The 22379-nt window shown below is 44.0% G+C and overlaps 1 protein-coding gene across 7 annotated transcripts; it reads right to left on the bottom strand.

Annotated features, from left to right (window-relative positions):
- Window positions 1-452: 452 nt before the first annotated feature.
- rbm14b (RNA binding motif protein 14b) lies at window positions 453-22324 on the bottom strand. 7 transcript variants are annotated; one of them, XR_006658192.1, is made up of 10 exons: window positions 22189-22324; window positions 12475-12625; window positions 10950-11154; window positions 9876-10003; window positions 8233-9215; window positions 7667-7729; window positions 6883-6954; window positions 6432-6698; window positions 4153-4238; window positions 453-3305 (listed from the first exon to the last, which is right to left on the bottom strand). XR_006658192.1 is itself a non-coding variant. In XM_045213126.1 (9 exons), the coding sequence occupies exons 2-9, from the start codon at window positions 12616-12618 to the stop codon at window positions 4229-4231; spliced, it is 1872 nt and encodes a 623-aa protein (XP_045069061.1). In that variant the 5' UTR covers window positions 12619-12625; window positions 22189-22324; the 3' UTR covers window positions 453-4228. The 7 variants fall into 7 exon arrangements, 6 of the variants coding, with proteins under 6 accessions (XP_045069061.1, XP_045069058.1, XP_045069059.1 ...); XM_045213126.1 differs by having other exon boundaries at window positions 453-4238; XM_045213123.1 differs by lacking the exons at window positions 453-3305; window positions 4153-4238 and having other exon boundaries at window positions 5097-6698.
- Window positions 22325-22379: the final 55 nt, after the last annotated feature.

Genomic DNA, 22379 nt, shown 5'->3' with positions numbered 1-22379 from the left:
CAAACACATCAGTGTATCTTAAGATGTAGGAAGATATCATTTTGAATCGAGCAAACTGACTGGGATAGGCTTATTCCATCCTTTTTCTCCTCGGGGACCCCCAGCCGTGATATGTATTTTCCAAGTATACATAGCCACATAACAGGTTGACATAACAAGGCCTATATAAAGTGCTGTGACTCTTAAGGTAGAAATTAAAGAACGGGGGAGAAGGCAGTTGACTTCTCAATATGTGGCTGATACACCATTTAAGTAAATGTCACCAGGCTAAACAGTATGATACATTAAAACAAAGTGATTTAGGCCTACAGTATAACATAGAAAATGTGAGAAATATCACAAAAATGTAATTAAATGGCATATATCACTGCCTATAAAAAGTGTTTTGCTAAAAGCTTTTAAAATGAGCCTTATTAGCCTAATTATGATTAAAGAGAGAATAAAGCATGAAGTTTATTTCAAAAACTCATTTATTTGGGACTGCCATGCAGACGGTACAGTGCCTCAAGACATAAGCAATGCCAGGAGAAAGGGAATATACATCATAGTAAATTGGGTTATTAATTAGTCATAATACATTTTGGGCAACATTTTCATGGTACAAAATCGTTTAAATCTGTGCAAATACAGTAGAACTCATAATCTGGCAGTGTGATTTAATTTGACACTTCTTCAGCAATGTGTTTTATAAAATGGCCACTGTTGATTCCTTGCTCAGTATACTAAACTAGTTTAGTAACTTTTCTATTACCCACATTGAAGAAAAATATCAAATTAAACCACACTGCCGGATTATAATGAGTTTAGGGTACTTATTTTCACAGATGTGAAACATTTTGCACCGTGAATACGTCCCCCTCCGTCAAGCATGCTGATTCTTTTAGTTCTTCCTGTAAATGTGCTTAAAGTAACAAATGACTCAACATCGATCCATTGCAAAACATCACCTCAACAATCCAGTTTGGTGTACAAAGATGCTCTTTCTCCCTAAAAAATGTCTCCTCAAACACCAAGAGAAACCAGATCACTCAGAGGAAGATCATAGGTATTAGATAACAATAAGAGCTAGCACTACATTAAGTTGCCTTAATACTGTAGTAAATCTAAATATAGATTATTCCCTAACCACATGTAATCACACCATTACACTGTAACTACACTTGACTGGCCCCAGATTCTTAATTAAGTCAACTTAGTTACAGTGTAGATACAAGTAAGTTCTTGCCTGTGAGAATATAATAGTCGATGTGACTAGGTAGCATTTGGGCAACAATGTTATTAAGTGTGACCAACAGTAGACTTGGTGTCTACCCAGGGGGCAAAACTGTGGCCCAATTCCAATTCTGTCCCCTCTCCTTGAAGTGTGCACTCGTTCACTCCATGAGGGTTGAACAAGTGCACACTTCAGGGAACAGGGGTGAGCGTCGGAATTGAGCTTCTGTGTGTGAGGCAGCATTGACGGCTTCCCTGTCCTGTGCTGTGCAGAGGGAGAGAGCCGGAGAGGAGCAGTGGAGAGAGGAAGCAGCCATGTGGTTGTCAGTCAGGGTGAGCCAAAAGGGAACCTTCATGGCTGGCTACATTTACTCAAGCACTAGAGAGTCAGACTGCACACATCCAAGTGTGACAGTGAGAGGGGACTGTGTGGGAAAGACCACCACATCCTGGTCATGGAGGTTGAAGGATCAGTTACATTTCTATTTTGTGGGGACTGCCGCTGAACCTTAAGGGGATTTGTATAGATTACCCTCATATAAAATGTATTAAAATGGTCTTTCAAGTTCTTTTGGAAACAAACACAGGCATAACATTGTTTTTTAAGAAGGATATTGATCAAAATGCATCAAAAACCATCTAGTGCAGCGGTAGACCAGTGTTTATTACTTTCTTGTAGGGACCCCCATGGTTAGGATAGAAGGGTTAGGGAACAGGGATGGATCAGAGCTGGAGATCCCTACATTACCAACTCACCTTCCTTCCATCCATCTTTCCTTTCCTTCATAAGACAGAGAGGCGGAGACCAAACCCTCTCCCAGTCTCGTCTCTGCCCCCCACCGGCAACGAACCACTCAGCTGTTCTACCACATGCCGGACAACTCAGATGAGTGTGTGTGTGTTCAACCATCTCAACAGGAGACTCAGATATCCACATTGCAACCCACAGGTACAGCCGGTCGGTGTAGCTGCCTTGAGAGGAGAGAAACAGTCCCCATACCAAAGAAGTCCTATAGGAGTCCTGAGATTGCAGTGAATCTGCAGGTAGTTGGGCCCTTATTGGACGTTTTTGATAGGGCGAGAGGGCCATAGGGAACTCTGTGTTAAAAAGCATATTACAAATGTTATCCTCCAGAGCAAGGTCAGTTTATCGGATTTAATTAGATACGTTTGACATGAGTCATTCAACTGCAAGGAGGAGGTGGTGGTGAATAGTGATTAAACTCCCATACACAGCCATGGCAAACCCAGGATCACAGTATTAGCAAAGCAAAAAAAACTCTCGCCCTACAAAGTCTGATGAGTTTATACTCCGTCCAGCCGAGTGACCCCATTAGGCCACCATACACGGTGTCCATTGTCATTCACTAGGTCTCTATGGTTACAGCCATAGCCAGGGGTGGGTGTGGCCAGTTGGGGGCTGCTGATCCACAGAGCCCAGCCTAGATCCAAGATGGCGGCAGGCGGCGGCGGCAGCAAGCTGTGTACGGCGGACAGGCGCAGAGGGGGATGGGTTGGGGGGGAGGGGCGGCGAATACGGCGGCGTAGGAGTCACTAGCGGGGGCGGGGGGATCCACATGTACCAAGCCTCAAAACACCAATGACATCACACACACACTCTCTTAGACACATACATTCAGTGACACACACATACGCGGTCTCTCGCTCTCAAACATGTAGTCAGTCACACACATACAGTTACACACGCGGTCTCTTGCTCTCAGACACACATCAGCACGACAGAGTGACTGACATCTGTAGGTGCTGCATGGTGAGAGACAGGAGAAGTCACTGGAAGTCTGGTAGAAGACATCACAGCGTGAGCAGTGACCCCAAAAGAAGCCCCCCGGGCAATGTCAACGCAGGTGTGAGGGGGAGCTACGGAGGGGGGGAGGGTGGGTGATGGTGGACGAGGAGGGGGGAGGAGGGGTGTTTCGGTCAAGGCACAGTCAGAGATGGACGGGCGGGGACAGTGCTTTGTTTCATTACCTTGGTGGAGAAGATTGAGTTCCCACTTCCCATTTGCCCGTGCGACGTTTATTGTCTTCCCCCTCTCACCTCACACCTGCTGGGTGGTGTCCGGTGGCCGGGACCTATTTCAGTTGGAATAGTTAGTCAGTATGTCAGGGGCTTTGGACAGAGAGCAGAGTGACATGCACGTCTAGCACAACAGAGACAGACACATGGTGTTGGTGGTGTGGTTGTTGGATAGGAGCAGACACATAGCACCCCCCCACAGATCAAAATGCCACAGTCATTCTATCTGTGTGCCTCTCCCCAGGTCTCAGATGTGTGTGTGTGTGTGTTTGTCCACCCATTGTTAAAACAAGGAGTCATCTGCAAGCGAGTAGTGCGCTCCCCTCTGCTCAACATTGAATCTGCAATTAAAATGTCATGAAATCTACACTAGTTTGGCACAAAGTGGAAATCAAAAAGATCAGAGGTCACGGAAGCTGTTTTCAGACATGAGCGCATGGTAACAGCATGGTAACACAGTAGATGCCTTGTTGATGTACCAGTGAGGGGTTGTGTCCCAATGATCTCTTCCTCCTGAAGTGTACACTTGTTTACTACTTCCCACATATCTTAAAAACATTTAGCAGAGGCTAGAACCCTCAAACTCAACTCCGGACCCCAAAGCCTGATTTAGATCTGGGACACCAGGTGGGTCCAATTAATTATCAGGTAGAACAGAAAGCCAGCAGGCTCCAGACCTCGTAGGGTAAGAGTTGAAAACCCATGGCCTAGAAGGAGTTTGCACCATCAAACTCCCTCATTTCAGTAAATTTCCTCTCGCAACAGTAAAGGGAAGTGAACAAGTGCACATTTGAGGAGAAAATATATATTATTGGCACGAACCCAGGGTCTGTCTGACTGTGCTGTAGGCCTAGAGTTTGGTTGAAGCTGGAGAGAGGAGTGCCGACCCCAGACCAGACTTACCCCATCCACGAGGCAGACTAGGGGGGGCGCACACACAGACGCTACTCCTCCTTTTCTCTGCCACCCTGGTCCCCAGTCATATGGGTCTGGTCATTACAACAAGGAAGGAGAGACGGGAAGGAGGAGTGAAAAAGACGAAAAAAGACGTAGAAACAAGGATGGAGAAATACATCCGAAACGCACTTTTTTTCTTTTCCTCACTGTAGTCAGAAACATTCTTTATTTTTTAAATGGTGTGTATGTGTAGTATACATACTAAAAAGCATGCCGGTTTTCTTTTTGTTAAAAAAAAGCTACATTTTAAATAGTTCTAAAAATACGTTCAGAAACAAGGCAAGCAACAAGCATAACAAGAAAGGGTGTTTTTTTCTGATCGTAGAGATCCCACAGATGAAACTGTGTGTGTGAGAGAGAGATTATATGCAAGATAAAATACTAAATCATTAAAATCACAGGGAGAAGAGGAGGAAGGACACAGCGGGGTACGGGGGTAGTGAGTCGTCTTACAACAGGGTGCAAGGATACGTCGGAACAGGGCGACTGAAAGATACTGCTCCATCTCTCATCATCGGTGCGAACGTTACCGCACCACGGAAAAATCATCACGTCACATTATCCTAACCTTTTCCCCTCCATCGCAGATTAAAAAGATTGACGTGTGTAAGTAAAAAAGCACTTCAAAAAGGAGACCTTCCCTCCACTATATGCACTTCACACAAAGCTTAGGCACAACGTTAAAGGACAATTCCACCCAAAAACTATCTTTTGGTATTTGTTTCATTAGTCCATTGTTGACATAGTCCCAAAATGTTTTACTTGTCAGCAATCACGCTTTCAAGATATGTAACTTTCAAAATATAGAAATCATCCCTGTACGATGCATTTTGCATCATATGATGCAGCGTTTTGAAAGTTACATATCTTGAAAACTTGGGACTATGTCAACAATGGACTAAAGAAACAAATACCAAAAGAGAGTTTTTGGGTGGAGTTTTCCTTTAACCTCATTGAAACTCATGATTCTCTAGCAAGTCTAAAAAGTTGACTTACTTATAAATCCATAAAATAATTCATACTTGATCTGAGGGGTTAGAATGTACTCTTCATCGACCCGACAACCACTTACATTTAAAAAAAAACTAAACTAACTAATACTTTAAAAGGCCTCTCAAAATACACTGATGCAGTAAGACTCTAGTAGTACAGTGCATAGAAATCTTTGTCCCTAAAATGTATCATTCTTCTCCAAACTATTGACCAGGGATGGGTCAATTCCATTTTAATTCAGGAAGTAAATTTACTGAATTTAATTGAAATGGAATGGACTCCAACCCTGCAACTGACACTGACTGATAAACTGTATGGATAGAAGGCAGACCATTCATATTCTAACCAGCTAATCTCACTGCTCTCATTGTCAGAGGGAGGTATAGATTGAATTTTACACCCTCTATTGTTTCAGTGGTGAGCACGGGGTTTAATTTGGGTTACCCAGCTAAGGTATAGACAGAGTAAAAGAGGGCAGAAATGCAGCAGTGTCTTTCAGTGTTCTGGTTACAGCGGTGTGAGGGATGGAGGGGGTTGGGTAGGTAGAAGGTAGTTCCATATAGTACAGTGTGCCTATGCTCCTCGAGTCTCCCAGGGGTGAGCTAATGAGGGAACAAGGCAGCATGTGTGGGAGTGTGTGCATTACATTGTAACAACAGAAAGCCAACATCGCTCTCCCACACACACACACACACACGCACCACAGTCCCGACGCACACAAGACACACAGGCCCCTCCAACCCTGGAGCTACGCAACACACCACAGTGCAGACAGTAAAATAATCAGTTGTGATATTTTGACCTCATCTCTATATTGAAGGCATTGAGAGAATGACTATCTATTACTGGCACCTGTCTACCATTGAAAGAGTCAGTAGCTAGAAAAGCCAACATTGTGGTGGTAGGAAGACAGCAAGTCTTGCCTTCTTTAACTGCACTGTTAGTGTGGTACCAGGACCAAGGTGGGGTTGGGTTCTTACTGCAGTCAATGGACGGCTCCTAAACTCCAAACACACTCACACACAAATCCCCACACACACACAGATATCCACGGAAACACACAGCCGCTGAGAGGAAGGAGGGGTACGAGGGTGGTATACGGTGGTAGGCGGGGAGGAAACAGAGGAGGCGACTATCTGAAGGGGGGCTCAGGCGTTTGAAGGGAGAGTTCGGGGGCTCGGCGGAGGACGGCCTCCTTGCGGTTCGGTGGCGGCGGCAGCGGCGGCTCATACACTCTGGGCGCTGCCACCATGGCGGCGGCCACGGCGGAGGCAGGCACCACTGGCCTGAGGGCGGCGTCCAGCGCCGTGACGTGGGCCGGCTGGCCGTGGTGGTGGGCGTGGCCCGCCAGGGCGTGGGCTGGGATGGCAGCTATGGCGTGGTGGTTGGGAGGTGGGTAGGCGTACTGGAGCTGTTGGAGTTGCTGGTACTGTTGAAGTTGCTGGTACTGCTGGAGTTGCTGGTACTGCTGGTACTGCTGGTAGTACTCTGCATAGTACCTGGGGAGAGAGGGAATGAGAAGGAGAGAAGGGGGAGGGAGGGAGGAAAGAGGGGAGGGAGACAGACAAACAAGAGTTTCGGATGATCTACTAGGGATTGTATATTACAGTCTTTTACACACAAAAAATCGAGTGGGGGTACAGAGAGCCTTTCGGGGGGCGGTAGGTAGGGTAGATAGCGTACTGTAACTGCTGGAGCTGCTGGTGCTGTTGGTGCTGTTGGTGGTAGTACTCAGCATACTGTTGGTACTGCTCTCTAAGATACACACGGAGGGAGGGAGGGGGAAAGATAGAGCGTTTTAGATCATCTACCAGTAGGGAATTGTAGTCTTTTCAAACAAACCATAGACTATCATTGACTATTAGGGAACTGGAGTCTTTTCACACAAAGGCATCTACTATCATTGACTGTTATGGATTTGGAGTCTTTTCACACAAAGGCATCGACTATCATTGACTATTAGGGAATTGTAGCCTTTTAACACAAAGGTGTCGACTAGTTGGAAACTGTAGTCTTTCCACACAAACAGCCTTTCAGAAAGAGCGTTTTTAGATCATCTACTGGGGAATTGTAGTCTTTGCACACAAAGAACAGGCTTTCAGACAATGTACATGGGGTTAAGAGAGTCTCTGATGGCAATGAAAGATAATGTCTTGAGCAATTCAGTTCCTGTAAGTATGTCCACTACCACTCCTGAAGTCTGAACATCAGACAGAGGGTCACGTAGTGCAAAGGAAGAGAGGGTGTAGTGCATTGGGGAGGGTCAGAGAGGATTCAATACTGAGAGATCTGGGTTAAGGGGCTCCTAAAACCATTGGGGCGAACCCTAACTTCCACTGAAGTCAAAGTTTCACTTAGCCATGCACTGATGTAAATGGAAGACTAAGTGAAAATCCGACTTAAAGTGGAATTTCTCGACTTAAAAGAAGATTTGACTTGAAGTGGAAATTAGGATTGGCCTAATTACTGTAACTGCTGGAGCTGCTGGTACTGTTGTTGGTAGTGTTCAGCGTACTGTTGGCACTGCTCTCTAAGATACACACGGAGGGAGGGAGGAAGGGAGGGGGACAGATAGAGCGATTTAGATCATCTACCAGTAGGGAATTGTAGTCTTTTCACACAAACAGGTTTTCAGAAAATGTACAAGAGGTAAAGCGAGTCTTTGATGACAATGAAGGATAATGTACTGAGCAATTCAGTTCCAATAAGTATGTCCACTACCACTCCTGAAGTCTGTGGAAGGTTTGTAGTGAGACAGGGTAATGTAGTGAGAAGAGAGTGTGTAGGGTGTAGTGCATTGGGGAGGGTAGAAGAGGCTTCAATAAAGCGATCAGGGTTAAGGGCTCCTAAAAGCATTGGGGCGAATACTAACTTCTACTTAAGTCACATTTTCACTCAGTCCTGCACTGATGATGGGAGACTAAGTGAAAATTCAACTTAGTGGACTTTCTCGACTGGAAATTTGGTGTAAAGTTAACTAAATTGTGAAGGGTCAAAGAGGGTTTGATAAGAAGAAGAAGAAAGTGGTAGTACCTAGCCATGGGGTCCTCTCCAGCCTCCGCTGCTTCCTCTGCAGCTCGCCCAGCGGGGGTGGGGAGCAGCGGCCGGCGCTGCTTGGGGGCTCTCTGGTACATGAAGGGCTTCATGACGGGGTCAGGCAGCAGGGACCCCGCAGAGCGCCTCAGGGGACTCCGGTCCCTCTCTCCAGACTTTGCCGCTTGTGCCGCCGCCACCGCCGCCGCGTTCTGCTGCTCGGCCAGAACCTGCTGTCCCTGGGCGAAGTAGTGCTGCACCCTCGCTGCCTCAAAGATGGCCGCCGACGGGTCCGCCGATGCGCTCATGGCGGCACCCATCCCCATGTGGCCGTAGGCATGCTGGGCGCCCCCATAGAGTGCCGGCGCCATGGCGTAGGCCTGGTTGACTGCAGCAGCGGCCGCAGGCATCTCTACGCCAGGTGCTGCCAGGTAGATGGCCCCCGGGTGGTGGTGGTTAGCCATGGCGTGTGCGTAGACCGGTGTGGAGTAGGCAGCGGCGGACGCTGCAGCTGGGCTGGCAGCAATCTGACTGAGCTGACCGTAGAGGGCGGCGTGGCTGGGGTTCATGGAGCTGGCGTACACCTGCGTGGCGCCCGCCTGCGTCAACGCTGCCGCCTGATTGGCTGCCTGGACTCCATAGAGCTGATTGGCCACGTTAGCGCCGTAGACCTGCGTCGCCAGGGCACCATACACCGCCTGGTTGACAGGGTTACCTTCCGCCCGCGTGCCGGTGGTGAGGCCGGTCAACGCCGCGTAGGTGGGGTCAAAGGTCGAGGTGTTGTAGACAGAGTTGTGGACACTTTGCTGGACCTGGAGGGGGAGGCCGGCTGCGGCAGCGGCGGCTGCAGCTAGCACAGCCGCCTGGCTCTGGTACTGTTCCAGAGAGGGCTTCCCTACAGGGCACTCCCCGGCGTAGTGGCCCTGCTTCCCACAGCTTACACAGGGGATCTTCCCCGTCGGGGTCTGCTTGGAGGGCTGCACCTGTATGGATACGAAGACAGACACCATTTGTTAGCTAGCTTCAGGAACTGTCTTTACTAAGAGACAACTGCATCTAGCCTATAACTCAGAGCATTATAGGTACTGTAGTGGTTCTCAAACGTCCGGGACCCCCGGACGTTTCACAATTTAGTTGTAGCCCTAAACTAACTCACCTGATTCACCTAGTCAGGGCTTGATGATTAGTTGACAAGTTGAATCAGGTGTGCTAGCTGTGGAAGTTAAAATACATGGAATGGCTGGGGGACTCTGAGGAGAGTTTTGAGAAGCACTGCTGTAGTACGCCATGCTACACCTTCACCATCATAGAACTGGATATACAAGACAGGGCAGTATGGGTAATATAGTACACAGAAATATAATCACTACAACAGGCATCACCCCTCAGACCACAGCAATTTGACGGTCCTCCCATCACAGGCCAATTATGTGGTCCTCTGTAGCTCAGCTGGTAGAGCACGGCGCTTGTAACGCCAAGGTAGTGGGTTCGATCCCCGGGACCACCCATACACAAAAAAATAATCTATGCACGCATGACTGTAAGTCGCTTTGGATAAAAGCGTCTGCTAAATGGCATATTACTATTACTAATTAACTTGAATGGGGGGTCTATTTCTATGTCAGTGCATTGTGCTACAGCACCTTGGAGAGCTCGACGGAGAGCGGGCGTCCCTTGAAGGAGGTGCCGTGGAGGGCCTCGATGGCCTGTAGAGCCTCCTCCTTGTTCTCCATGTGCACGAAGGCGTAGCCTGCAGAAGAGGAGAGCCTGGCTGTCATTGAGCGCAGGGACACCAGTTAGAACCACACACACACACCTTAACGCTCTATACACACACTTTTCTTACTGCTCTATACAACTACACACAAACCTTACCTGATTGTTATTAAAGTTGTATAATGACAAAGCCCCAAACAACTAAGAATACCTTGGATCTTTACTCTTTCAACTAGCCATCACCGGTATGCAGTGCAATGAAATAGGTGGTGGTGCTCATTTTGGGTGCTGGTACCCTGTCATATATTAAAGCCAATAGCCTGTTCTATAAGAAGTGCAGTACTTCAGCGGTAGAGAATTAGGTGTCTGTACTCCGTACCGGACGACACCAGCCGGCCCACTTCAAGCACTGGTACGCCATAATGTACTGTAAGCTCCGCGGTGAGACTTCCTCTAGGTACAGATCTAGGATAAGTTTCCCGTCCCCCAATCCTAACCATTAAAACACACATATGTTTTATTGTCACATTCACCAGATAGGTGCAGTGAAATGTGTTGTTTTACAGGGTCAGCCATAGTAGTACGGAGCCCCTGGAGCAAATTTGGGTTAAGTGCCTTGCTCAAAGACAGATTTTTCACCTTGTTGGCTTGAGTATACGAACCAGCAACCTTTCGGTTACTGGCCCAACGATCTAGCCGCTAGGCTACCTGCCGCCCTAGTAGTGGGGGAAATGCAAACTGACCCAAGATCAACATCTAGGGTCAACTTCACCCTTCGCCGTACTGAGCAATCGCTCCCTTCACCCTCGTGAGCACCATAATAATAATGTTACTATTTGGTGGGTGCTTATATTTGTCCTATTTTACACATGTACAAGTATGTGTTATGCATGTGTGAAGTAGAAATGTGTTTATTGCATATCCCAAATCCCCCTGAGACACCCTCGTAGGGCTACTCCCTTCTCATGGAGTACCCCTCAATGAGAAGGAGCGTGGCTCACCTTTGACTTTGTCGCACTCCAGCACTTTACCAAAGGTCTGGAAGAGCTCCTGGAGGTCCTCGGTGGTGCACATGCCCGACAGGTTCCCCACAAACACCTTGGTGGAGTGGAGCGGTCTGCCCCGGGACTCCTCCACCACTAGGTTCCTCCCCCGGAACTCCCTGCCGTTCAGCTCCCTGATGGCCCGCTCCGCAGAACCCTCACCCTGGGAGTAGATTATACCTTGTGTCAATTGAAGTTTATCCTCAATACTGACAAAACTAAACTAATGGTGTTTTCTAATGCAAGAAATAGACCTCTGAACCTTTCACCTGTTACTACCTGTCAGGGCAAGGAGATTGAGGTTGTAACCTCATATAAATATCTTGGAATTCTAATTGATGACGGCCCCTCTTTTAAATTGCATATTCAACAACTTACAAAAAAATTGAAGCTGAAATTGGGATTTTATTTTAGGAATAAGGCCTGTTTTTCTTTTGAAGCCAGAAGGAGGCTAGTATCAGCTACATTTATGCCTTTACTAGACTATGGGGATATTTTATATATGAATGCTTCCGCTCAGTGTTTGAGATCAATTGACACTCTTTATCATGGTACTTTGAGATTTATTTTAAACTGTAAAACCCTTACGCACCACTGTACTTTGTATACCAGGGTTGGCTGGCCTTCTCTAGTCACTCGTAGGCTCAGTCACTGGTATACTTTTATTTACAAAGCCATTTTGGGTTTACTACCTTTTTATTTGGGCATTTTTATTGTTCAGAAATGTGGTGGGTACTCTCTTCGTTCACTGGACTTTATCCTGCTAACTGTTCCAAATGTCCGAACTGAATTTGGTAAAAGGTATTTTATGTACTCTGCGCCATCGTCTTGGAACACCTTACAAAATAATTTTAAACTGGAAGAACTTGTCCCGATTGGTGTTTTTAAATCTCTGATGAAGGATTTTGAGGCTGATTCCCTGACCTGTCAATGTTTTTAATTTGCTGTTTTTGATATTGTTATACTCCTGTGAATTCATGAATGGTTTTTACTAGATTACTTGTAGTTTTTCATGTTGTCTGTCTGTAATTTTTTGTAATGACTTGGTGCTGCCTATCTTGGCCAGGACGCTCTTGAAAAAGAGATTTTAAATCTCAATGAGCCCTTCCTGGTTAAATAAAGGTTAAATTAAATAAATTATATTAGAAAACTTAATTAATTAAAAAATAATAAGACATTAATTTAGATTAGGAACCTTTAACGTGAGGAAAACTCAATGATGAAATACATTTTGTACCATATGGACTCGTACACACAAAAACAAACACTATTTAAAAACAACCAACAAACAGTTCTGTAGTGCAATCCTCATCAGGGATTTTAAAGAATAGGATTGGTTGGTGTAAACATTGGCTAGAAGGCGTTTAGATCATTGTTAAATCCATGACGAAGAGTGTGCAAGTGTACAAGTGTACACTTCAGGAGAAGTGAAGAGAATTGGGACTTAGACCTTAGCCCTCCCTATGGGATATCTACAGCCTACCTGTAGGTGTACGAAGGCGAACTGTCGGAGGACGCTGCAGCTGACCACCTGGCCGTACGACTCAAAGATGGCGGAAAGCTCCTCCTGGGTGGTGTCTAGAGCCAGGTTGCCCACGAAGAGCTTCACCGTGTTGCTCTTGTCCATGGTGGAGCTGTGGTGGGTCATGCACAGATACAGGCAGACGCAGACCAGACAGATAGACACAGGCAGACGGGGGACACAAGGGAGAGAGAGAGAGCAGACAAGTGAACATACTGTAAAATACAAAACATTCTGAACTTGCACTTGTCCACGACGCTGGAAACACCAAGAACCAACCAGTCCAAGAGACACTTACAGGGGAGAAAGCAAGAGCTGACAAGATGAATGACGAGACCATAGGAGAAAGGGGGAAGGAAGTATGTGTCGAGAAAATATTTGACAATTGACTACCATGCAAATTAACAACATTGAAGACACCATAGAGTTCTAATATGTAATTCTATGGAAGACACCATAGAAACTTGGTTATGAAGCCTTACTAGCCTATTCTATTATCATGCAACAAGTTGACCTCTGACCTTACTTCTTACAGGTCAAGAAGCACTAGGCTACCCTGCAGGTTTGTCACAACATAGCCAGTTGCTATGCTAGCTGTAAATCAAAAAGCACAACATGTATAGAATACTGAAAATGCTATACATAGTAGCCTTTCCGCTGAGATCAGATCAAGTTTCAAGTTGTATTAGTCGTATATACACATGGTATACACCGTCCAACGAAATGTTAATATTTACATCACTAAACCGACTTCAGTTGAGGCATCACTGGGGAGGGAAAAGCTATTGTTTTCTAATGACCCAGCACAAGACAAAGTTTTAAAAAAAATGCTTTAACCATTGGGCAGTGTCGCCATGTTCGCGATTGAATTCCAGTAAATTGGGCTATTTTGAAAACGATACGACTGGACGACATATACAATGATAAGGCACAGGGTGCCTTCATCCGTTCAAATCGATTGAGAAAGGTGGAAAAAACATATTTTTGAGAAAAGTAGGCAGACTCGGAATAGTATTTCATCCATTTATGCAAATGACACTATCTGATGATCTTGAAGTGATTCATTTACATTTACATTTTAGTCATTTAGCAGACGCTCTTATCCAGAGCGACTTACAGTTAGTGAGTGCATACATAATTTATATAATTTTTCATACCCCCCGTGGGAATCGAACCCACAACCCCATGCTCTACCAACTGAGCTACATCCCTGCCGGCCATTCCCTCCCCTACCCTGGACGACACTGGGCCAATTGTGTGCCGCTCCATGTGTCTCCCGGTCGCGACCGGCTACGACAGAGCCTGGATTTGAACCAGGGTCTCTAGTGGCACAGCTAGCACTGCAATGCAGTGCCTTAGACCACTGCGCCACTCGGGAGGTCATAAGGAAATACACTCTTTCTACAGTACACTGTATCAATCTCATCTTTCGGTAGGCGACTTGGATTCTTTTTTTGATTCAGTTAATAACTCTGTTAAGCCTATAGAAGAAAGGTTTAAGCAACTCTGTGATTCTGATATAGATATTACTGAGTTGGACCAAGCCATTAAACAAATGCCTATAGGTAAATCTCCTGGACCGGACGGCCTGACTCCTAAATTCTATCGACATTTTTGGCCTTATATTAGAGATATATTACTGCTTTCGGTCTACTAAGTGTGTGTTGCCAATGCTAACTTACCTCCTTCTTTGAGACAGGGACTAATAGTTATTATACCCAAACCAAAGAAGGACTCTCTTTACTTGGACAATTGGAGACCAATCACGTTGTTGGCAACTGACTATAAGTTACTAGCCCATGTCTATGCCAATAGGCTGAAAAAAGCCCTTGATGATATAAATCAGTGAAACTCAACTGAAAGCCTTCATTAAAGGAAGGAGTATTCATAACCATATATGATTGGTGTTAGATATTTTGGATTACAGTAAGTTCATAGAAGAAGACTCCAGCCACCTAGTCATAGACTCCAGCCACCCTAGTCATTGACTGTTCTCTCTGCTACCGCACGGCAAGCGGTACCGGAGAGCCAAGTCTAGGTCCAAGAGGCTTCTAAACAGCTTCTACCCCCAAGCCATAAGACTCCTGAACATCTAATCAAATGGCTACCCAGACTATTTGCATTGCCCCCACCCCCTCTTTTACACTGCTGCTACTCTCTGTTTATTATCTATGCATAGTCACTTTAATAACTCTACCCTACATGTACATATTACCCCAATTACCTCGACTAACCGGTGCCCCTGCACATTGACTCGGTACCGGTACCCCCTGTATATAGCCTCGCTATTGTTATTTTACTACTGCTCTTTAATAAATTGTTACTTTCACTTTCTTTAAATGGCATTGTTGGTTAAGGGCTTGTAAGTAAGCATTTCACTGTAAGGTTCACTGTAAGCTGTTGTATTCGGCGCATGTTACAAATACAATTTTATTTGATATTATTTTCAGATTTTTTTTTTTTAAGGCTTTGACACTTTAGAGCACAACTTTTTATTTAGAACTCTCTACTTTTGGGTTCGGGGATAATTTCTGTAAAGTGATAAGGATGATGTATAATGATACTAGCAGTTCGGTGGCTATGAGTAATGGAACATCCCCTCGTTTCTCTATTGCTAGAGGAATTAGACAGGTTTGTCCAATCTCCTCTTACAGTGAGGGAAAAAAGTATTTGATCCCCTGCTGATTTTGTACATTTGCCCACTGACAAAGAAATGATCAGTCTATAATTTTAATGGTAGGTTTATTTGAACAGTGAGAGATAGAATAACAACAAAAAAATCCAGAAAAACGCATGTCAGAAATGTTATAAATTGATTTTGCATTTTAATGAGGGAAATAAGTATTTGACCCCCTCTCAATCAGAAAGATTTCTGGCTCCCAGGTGTATTTTATACAGGTAACGAGCTGAGATTTGGAGCACACTTAAAGGGAGTGCTCCTAATCTCAGCTTGTTACCTGTATAAAAGACACCTGTCCACAGAAGCAATCAATCAATCAGATTCCAAACTCTCCACCATGGCCATGACCAAAGAGCTCTCCAAGGATGTCAGGGACAAGATTGCAGACCTACACAAGGCTGGAATGGGCTACAAGACCATCGCCAAGCAGCTTGGTGAGAAGGTGACAACAGTTGGTGCGATTATTCGCAAATGGAAGAAACACAAAAGAACTGTCAATCTCCCTCGACCTGGGGCTCCATGCAAGTTCTCACCTCGTGGAGTTGCAATGATCATGAGAACTTTGAGGAATAAGCCCAGAACTACACGGGAGGATATTGTCAATGATCTCAAGGCAGCTGGGACCATAGTCACCAAGAAAACAATTGGTAACACACTACGCCGTGAAGGACTGAAATCCTGCAGCGCCCGCAAGGTCCACCTGCTCAAGAAAGCACATATACAGGGCCGTCTGAAGTTTGCCAATGAACATCTGAATGATTCAGAGGAGAACTGGGTGAAAGTGTTGTGGTCAGATGAGACCAAAATGGAGCTCTTTGGCATCAACTCAACTCGCCGTGTTTGGAGGAGGAAGAATGCTGCCTATGACCCCAAGAACACCATCCCCACCGTCAAACATGGGAGGTGGAAACATTATGCTTTGGGGGTGTTTTTCTGCTAAGGGGACAGGACAACTTCACCGCATCAAAGGGATGATGGACAGGGCCATGTACCGTCAAATCTTGGGTGAGAACCTCCTTCCCTCAGCCAGGGCATTGAAAATGGCTCGTGGATGGGTATTCCAGCATGACAATGACCCAAAACACACAGCCAAGGAAACAAAGGAGTGGCTCAAGAAGAAGCACATTAAGGTCCTGGAGTGGCCTAGCCAGTCTCCAGACCTTAATCCCATAGAAAATCTGTGGAGGGAGCTGAAGGTTCTAGTTGCCAAACGTCAGCCTCGAAACCTTAATGACTTGGAGAAGATCTGCAAAGAGTGGAACAAAATCCCTCCTGAGATGTGTACAAACCTGGTGGCCAACTACAAGAAAGGTCTGACCACTGTGATTGCCAACAAGGGTTTTGCCACCAAGTACTAAGTCATGTTTTGCAGAGGGGTCAAATACTTATTTCCCTCATTAATATACAAATCAATTTATAACATTTTTGACATGCGTTTTTCTGGATTTTGTTGTTGTTATTCTGTCTCTCACTGTTCAAATAAACCTACCATTAAAATGATAGACTGATCATGACTTTGTCAGTGGGCAAACATACAAAATCAGCAGGGGATCAAATACTTTTTTCCCAACATTTATTTTAGCAACAGATTTACTAGCCGTATTTCTTAACAAATCTGAGAATTAAAAATGTTAAAAGTATTTTTGGTAAAGATATAAATATATTCCTATTCCTTTGGCTATTGACAGAATCAAGAAATGTTCTATGGCCTCTGGGTTGACTCTCAACCTTAACAAATGTGATCTCGTGCAAATTCATTGTTGTGACTCAGTCAACATTGCCTCCATCCCTGCTAAAAAGGAAGTTAAATATTTAGGAATTGTTATCACTAAAAACGTTTCAGATAGAGAATCTTTAAACATTGATAGTATAATTAATTCCATAAGAGTTTCTTAAAGTCAGTGGCTGCAACGTGATTTCTCAATTTTGGGTCGTATTCTTTTGTCCAAGGCTGATGATTTATCTAGAATCATTTACCCAAGTCAGTCGCTTTTTATTTATTCTAATAACATCAAAAAAGTTAATTCTGTTATATGAAGATTTATTTGGAGGAATAAAATGCATTATATTCAGAAATCTCAATTAGTGAAAGACTTTGATCATGGAGGTATAGAGGCTATTGATTGTGAGTCGTTAGTGGGTACTTTTAGAATGAAATGGTTACAATTATGTCTGTCTAATCCTACCTCTGTGGTATCATATCCCTAACTGTCTGTTTAATAAACTTGGTGGACTTGAATTCCTAATGAAAAGTGATTTTGACCCTCCAAAATTACCTGTGAAATTGCAGCAAATTTTATTTTTCTCGAAAATAATATTCAAGCACAATTCCCCGCCCCCCCCATAAAACAGTGATTTGGCATAAGAGTTATTAAAATTAATAGGAAATCCATTTTCAAAGGCCTTTGGTTTAACAAGGGTATTAAGTTTGTATGTGATTTGTTAGACAACACAGGGGAGTTTCTGCCGTTTGAGGAGTTCATTGGTAAATTTCAGGTTAATATTACTCAAAGAGAATATAATAAGGTTTGCAAAGCAATTCCACTTCCTTTACTTGGACTTATTAAGACACTTGTATTATATATATTCCCACTTTTCCAAGATTACAAATTAATGACTTGAACTTTTGAATAAAAAAATGTAAGAAACTCATTTTAAAATATTTTCTCCCATCTACCCTGTTAATGATTTCTTGCACAAAAGGTTCAATATATATACACAGTGGGGAAAAAAAGTATTTAGTCAGCCACCAATTGTGCAAGTTCTCCCACTTAAAAAGATGAGAGAGGCCTGTAATTTTCATCATAGGTACACATCAACTATGACAGACAAATTGAGGAAAAAAAATCAAAAAAATCACATTGTAGGATTTGTAATGAATTGATTTGCAAATTATGGTGGAAAATAAGTATTTGGTCACCTACAAACAAGCAAGATTTCTGGCTCTCACAGACCTGTAACTTCTTCTTTAAGAGGCTCCTCTGTCCTCCACTCGTTACCTGTATTAATGGCACCTGTTTGAACTTGTTATCAGTATAAAAGACACCTGTCCTCAACCTCAAACAGTCACACTCCAAACTCCACTATGGCCAAGACCAAAGAGCTGTCAAAGGACACCAGAAACAACATTGTAGACCTGCACCAGGCTGGGAAGACTGAATCTGCAATAGGTAAGCAGCTTGGTTTGAAGAAATCAACTGTGGGAGCAATTATTAGGAAATGGAAGACATACAAGACCACTGATAATCTCCCTCGATCTGGGGCTCCACGCAAGAGCTCACACCGTGGGGTCAAAATGATCACAAGAACGGTGAGCAAAAATCCCAGAACCACACGGTGGGACCTAGTGAATGACCTGCAGAGAGCTGGGACCAAAGTAACAAACCATCAGTAACACACTACGCCGCCAGGGACTCAAATCCTGCAGTGCCAGACGTGTCCCCCTGCTTAAGCCAGTACATGTCCAGGCCCGTCTGAAGTTTGCTAGAGTGCATTTGGATGATCCAGAAGAGGATTGGGAGAATGTCATATGGTCAGATGAAACCAAAATAGAACTTTTTGGTAAAAACTCAACTCGTTGTGTTTGGACGACAAAGAATGCTGAGTTGCATCCAAAGAACACCATACCTACTGTGAAGCATGGGGGTGGAAACATCATGCTTTGGGGCTGTTTTTCTGCAAAGGGACCAGGACGACTGATCCGTGTAAAGGAAAGAATGAATGGGGCCATGTATCGTGAGATTTTGAGTAAAAACCTCCTTCCATCAGCAAGGGCATTGAAGATTAAACGTGGCTGGGTCTTTCAGCATGACAATGATCCCAAACACACCGCCCGGGCAACGAAGGAGTGGGTTCGTAAGAAGCATTTCAAGGTCCTGGAGTGGCCTAGCCAGTCTCCAGATCTCAACCCCATAGAAAATCTTTGGAGGGAGTTGAAAGTCCGTGTTGCCCAGCGACAGCCCCAAAACAGCACTGCTCTAGAGGAGATCTGCATGGAGGAATGGGCCAAAATACCAGCAACAGTGTGTGAAAACCTTGTGAAGGCTTACAGAAAACGTTTGACCTGTGTCATTGCCAACAAAGGGTATATAACAAAGTATTGTGAAACTTTTGTTATTGACCAAATACTTATTTTCCACCATAATTTGCAAATAAATTCATTAAAAATCCTACAATGTGATTTTCTGGAGAGAAAAAAATCTCATTTTGTCTGTCATAGTTGACGTGTACCTATGATGAAAATTACAGGCCTCTCTCATCTTTTTAAGTGGGAGAACTTGCACAATTGGTGGCTGACTAAATACTTTTTTCCCCCACTGTATATATATTTCACTGTGACCTGCTGCTGCTGACTATCAGGCAGTGAGCAGGCTGTTACTGAGTGAGTGAATTAATGAATGGTGGAGATGGGGAGGGCCGGAGGGGTGTGTGTGCGTTGAGATCGCTGGTTGACGAGAGTGCTGCAGCAGAGGCAGCTGAGTCACCGCGACAAAGCAGCACACGCGCACGTCGTAACAACTTTTGACTAGTTGTAGGTAGGCTATTTAGATCCGTCATTATGGAGACATCCTTTTTCCATAAAACATATTAACGTGCTACAACTGATATAACGGCGACAACGCATTGGAAAACAGTATCAAGCGAAGGGTTTTACGCATGCTCAGTTCTAGGGTCTGCAGCGCTGCGCGAGTGGACATTTTAAATGGAAGTTATGGAACTCTCTCGCATGCTTGTGTTATGGGGAAAAGTCCACAATTAAAATTACATTAATTGTGGAGAATGATTGGCTGCATTTTCATCTGTTGGCCATCAAATAGGCTATTAACTTCTATGCCATTGCAGGCTACTGTTGCCTACCATTTGATACAATAAATATATATTGAAATTATGATATCAAGCCATAAGACTCCTGAACAGCTAATCATGGCTACCCGGACTACTTGCACCCCCACCCCATCTTTTTACGCTGCTGCTACTCTGTTAATTATTTATGCATAGTCACTAACTCTACCCACATGTACATATTACCTCAACTAGCTGGTGCCCCCGCACATTGACTCTGCGCCGGTACCCCACTGTATATATAGCCTCCATACTGTTGTTTTATTTTACTTTTTTATTAAGAAATAAATGCATTGTTGGTTAAGGGCTGTAAGTAAGCGGGTGTCTACACCGGTTTTATTCGGCGCATGTGGCAAATAAAATTTGATCACTGGAGTCATTGCAAATCAATGTGCCACTTGTGTAGCCTACCTGGAGCTGGCAAACGAATGTAATAAATAACCTATAATTCAGTGTGTTGTTGTAGCCTTGTGCTATATGCAATTATTAATGGCCATGTTTAGTTAATTCAATTGGAAAATTATCAATTGTGATCATGGTCACAGCTCTATCGCAAATGTATCATTCTCCACATTTAATGTCAGTTTCATTGTGGACTTTTACCTGAAATTAGATGGCCTATCAGGGGCTATAGGCTACCGGCATCTAGCTCAGCAAACCATGGCAAAGTTGAATTGCAATTATAAACCCAGATTTTAGTCAGTAGCCTATGCCTATTGAAATAACAAGTAAATCTCGCAAATAGGCCATTTATAACGGTTTGTAGTCTTAACATCTGGAACATAATAACAGCACAATTGCCAGAAAATAGCCTAACATTCATTTTTTTAAATGTTCATCCATGCGTTTCTTGCACAGAGATTTCGAGATTCTCTGTCCAACTTTCATCACTCAAAAATCTCCTGTCGGATTTATCTATAGTTATGCACATGCGCAAACAGGATTTTTTTACAATTATAAAGAGGGTGGTTTGAGCCCTGAATGCTGATTGGTTGAAAGACATGGTATATCAGATGTGTACCAGCAGAATGACAAAAACATACTTTTTACTGTTCTAATTACATTGGTAACCAGTTTATAATAGTAATAAGGCACCTCAGGGGTTTGTGGTATATGGCCAATATACCACGGCTAAGGGCTGTTCTTTGTGGTATATGGCCAATATACCACGGCTAAAGGCTATGTCCTAAGCACAGCCCTTAGCCATGGTATATTGGCCATATACCACACCTCCTCTGGCCTTATCGCTTAATTATAGAAGTCAAAACAAGTTAAATAACATCCATTTATGGGAAATGATCTGGAGAGTTTAATCAGGGCGACGTATCTTTTCTCTTGCTACATATTCTTAAACTGGCAATAATTATTTTTTTGATGGAAAACCAAATTCAGCTTCTTAGCCTACGTCGTACAAAAAAATACGTCGATATTCCTTCTTAATTCGCACGATAACCTTATGGAAAAGGGATTATTGGATAAATATGGTAACTTCCCTCCTGTTGTGAAAAACATTTTTGGGCTTGTTTTCAGGCCTTGTGGGCGGGTTTTCAGAGGTCATGGGCTACACATTTTAGCTTGACCTGGCACCCCTGCCATTGGGAATCTCCCGATCGACCACGATGTTACAGATATGTAACGAAAATGTGGTTCGGGTTTATATGATTTGCCAATTCACTGCTAAGACTGTTGATATACGACATATGTTTTCTTAAAAATTACCCATATGGACTGGAGAGGATGCTTAGGTTTTGGTTGGTGTGACCGAAACTGAACAAACCTCGCGGCGAAAATGTGATCAGACGATTTACCTAAGTAGCTGGAAATGGGTTTTCGATGCCATTGTTTTGTTATCATCAATCCAATCTAGACAAACAGTACACGAATTGTATCGGATGAATGGTGGAAATATTGCAAAACAATGTTACATTGGAAATGTTACAGTCACAGCATTTTTCCGCACTGGAACGGATACATTGCACGAGAGCGAAAATGTCTTCAATGGAACGACAATACGCTTTCGTGTTTCGTGCCATTGGTTCTTACACTGACAACGAATAAAACCTAATATTTCTACGAATCGTTATTTGGTGTATTTTTCATCTTTAGTAAAGAAATCGAATGAAAGAGGTACATAAATCTACCATCTTACTTACCCAAGCAGTGCCGTGTTTCAAAATGGTAGCGCCTGCTTCCGTTTTTTAGAAGGACGGGCATTCTTCACCAATGGGGAAGTCAGGGGGTTGGGGGCTGCCACACCAGAATGCTGATTCTTCACAATCACCTTATTACATTTTCGAACAGATAGGCTATTAAAAAGTGGCTTTACAACATGCTTCGACATAAC

This window comes from Coregonus clupeaformis, unplaced genomic scaffold (assembly GCF_020615455.1).
Source record: "Coregonus clupeaformis isolate EN_2021a unplaced genomic scaffold, ASM2061545v1 scaf0079, whole genome shotgun sequence".
Lineage (NCBI taxonomy): Eukaryota > Metazoa > Chordata > Actinopteri > Salmoniformes > Salmonidae > Coregonus > Coregonus clupeaformis.
Note: the sequence above shows the minus strand (reverse complement) of the source record. Positions and strands in the feature narration are given on the sequence as shown.